The sequence below is a fragment of the Talpa occidentalis genome, unplaced genomic scaffold (genome assembly GCF_014898055.3).
Source record: "Talpa occidentalis isolate TD23 unplaced genomic scaffold, MPIMG_talOcc4v2.1 talOcc4.10, whole genome shotgun sequence".
Taxonomy (NCBI): Eukaryota; Metazoa; Chordata; class Mammalia; order Eulipotyphla; family Talpidae; genus Talpa; species Talpa occidentalis.
The window spans coordinates 83,113,723-83,115,923 of NW_023600993.1; the positions used below are offsets into that span (position 1 = coordinate 83,113,723).

At 43.9% G+C, this 2,201-nt stretch overlaps 1 protein-coding gene across 1 annotated transcript; it reads left to right on the forward strand.

The window, feature by feature from the left end:
* Positions 1 to 637: 637 nt before the first annotated feature.
* Positions 638 to 1,256, forward strand: LOC119253820 (60S ribosomal protein L11-like). Its single transcript, XM_037521101.2, has one exon. The coding sequence runs from the start codon at positions 671 to 673 to the stop codon at positions 1,205 to 1,207; it is 537 nt and encodes a 178-aa protein (XP_037376998.1). The 5' UTR covers positions 638 to 670; the 3' UTR covers positions 1,208 to 1,256.
* The last annotated feature ends 945 nt before the right edge of the window (positions 1,257 to 2,201 follow it).

A 2,201-nucleotide genomic window follows, 5' to 3' on the forward strand; every position in this document is an offset into this window, starting at 1 on the left:
CCCTTGCACTGCAATCCAGACCACCCTCTCCTCCTGGCTGGACCACCAAAGTAATCTTTCCACCCGCTTCCATTCTCTACATAGCAAACAGAAGGACTTTTAAAATCTAAATTAGGCCATGCCCCTCTTCTGCTTAAATCTTTGGTTAGCTTCTTATACTTTACAAAAATTAAAAAAAAAAAATTCTTAGCAAGTAACGTAAGTGCCTTTTAAATTTGGTTCCTGCCAACTTTTCTCCAGTTGCATCTAGCTCTTGCCTCAGGACCTTTGCATTTGCTGCTCCATCTTCCTAGAGACACTCCACTAGGATTCCTTGCTTCCTTTAAATCTCCATTAGAGCCTCCCCCGTGTCACAAGAGGTTAAGCACAGCACTGTGAAGCTATCCATAGCTTCTGCGGCTTGAGTTTGATCCCCAGCCAGCCAGAGCGCGACCGACATGGTGCAGTAGACCTCTCCTGCCTCACTCACTGCTTCCCTTAGCAGTATATTTCTGTAGATCTGCCTGTTCTGCTCCCCACTCTGACTCTAGTGAATCCTCTCACATTCCACACCTCTGGCCTATACCCCAGTTCCTGCATGCATAAATAAATACATTCTTTTAAAAAATCTCCATTACTGGCCCATAAGGCCGTGGGCCGGAAGCGCCGCTCTCTCTTCCTGTTCTCCATCATGGCGCAGGATCAGGGTGAAAAGGAGAACCCCATGCGGGAACTTCGCATCCACAAGCTCTGCCTCAACATCTGTGTGGGGGAGAGTGGAGACAGACTGACCCGGGCAGCCAAGGTGCTGGAGCAGCTCACAGGTCAGACCCCCGTGTTCTCCAAAGCTAGATACACCGTCAGATCCTTTGGCATCCGGAGAAATGAAAAAATTACTGTTCATTGCACAGTCCGTGGTGCCAAGGCAGAAGAAATCTTGGAGAAAGGTCTAAAGGTGCGAGAATACGAGTTACAAAAAAATAACTTCTCAGATACTGGAAACTTTGGCTTTGGGATCCAGGAACACATCGATCTGGGAATCAAATATGATCCAAGCATTGGTATCTACGGCCTGGACTTCTATGTGGTGCTGGATAGGCCAGGTTTCAGCATCGCAGACAAGAAACGCAGGACAGGCTGCATTGGGGCCAAACACAGAATCAGCAAAGAGGAGGCCATGCGCTGGTTCCAGCAGAAGTATGATGGGATCATCCTTCCTGGCAAATAAATTCCTGTTTCTATCCAAAAAGACTAATAAAGTCTGTTCAGTGAAATGTAAAAAAATAAAAAATAAAAAAATAAATAAAAAAAATAAAAAATCTCCATTAATGGTCATTTTTTCCTGAGAGACCTTCGCTGACTACCCTCATGAAACAGAAGACCCCAGTTCTTTAGTCTGCTTTACATTCCTCCTCATGCATTTACTTGGTTATTAGCTTGTGTTTTTCTCTCTTTCCCAGCAGAATGTAATTACATTAGAATTAACAATACATTAGAAGATAAGGTCTACGAGGACTAAGACTGTCTGTTCACTGTGCCAAAATCCAGTGACTGAATAGGGTTCAGCATACAGTAAACATTCAACAAATGTAATCAGTGAGTGAGCTTCTTGCTTTACATTTTGGGCTCCAGTAACACTGAACTGCTTTTGGCTGACTTCATACACCAAGTTGCTTCTCACCTGGAGGCCTTATTCATGCTGATCCACTTACATAGGGGGTTCCTTCTCCTTTCCTTAGATATTCCCTATGGCTACTTTAAGATTCTGCTTGTGTTATCACCTCCTCCAGGCAGCCTCCCTGATCACTATGCCTTTGTCTGGATTAAGGTACCCTTCCCTAGGCAACCACAGTATGTTAAACATCTCAACCTTAGTTCTTCTCAATGTACCTCTGAAGAATCTGGGCTGTTTTGTTTTGCTTTGCTTGCTTTTTGTGAACATCTTGTGAGCAAACTCTTCAGCACAGTCTAGTATAGTCAGAGATGAGTGAATGTTTTTTTATAAATGAATGAATGAATGAACGAATTGGCTTGGTTCTACTCATAAAATTTTCTCAGTGATCCTGTCCCTCTCTGGAACCCAGTTTTTCTTAATCTGTAAAACCAGGGGTCTCACTAGCCTGCTGTGTTTATTAAAACTGCAATTTCCAGTCCTAGCCCTCGGGGTTCTGATTCTGGAGGAGAGGGGGGGACATCTGTATGTAATAAATACCCACAAGTCA

What these genes read in the sequence shown, in the direction of transcription:
- LOC119253820 (XM_037521101.2), top strand. Translation starts at nt 671, where the DNA reads ATGGCGCAGGATCAGGGTGAAAAGGAGAACCCCATGCGGGAACTTCGC.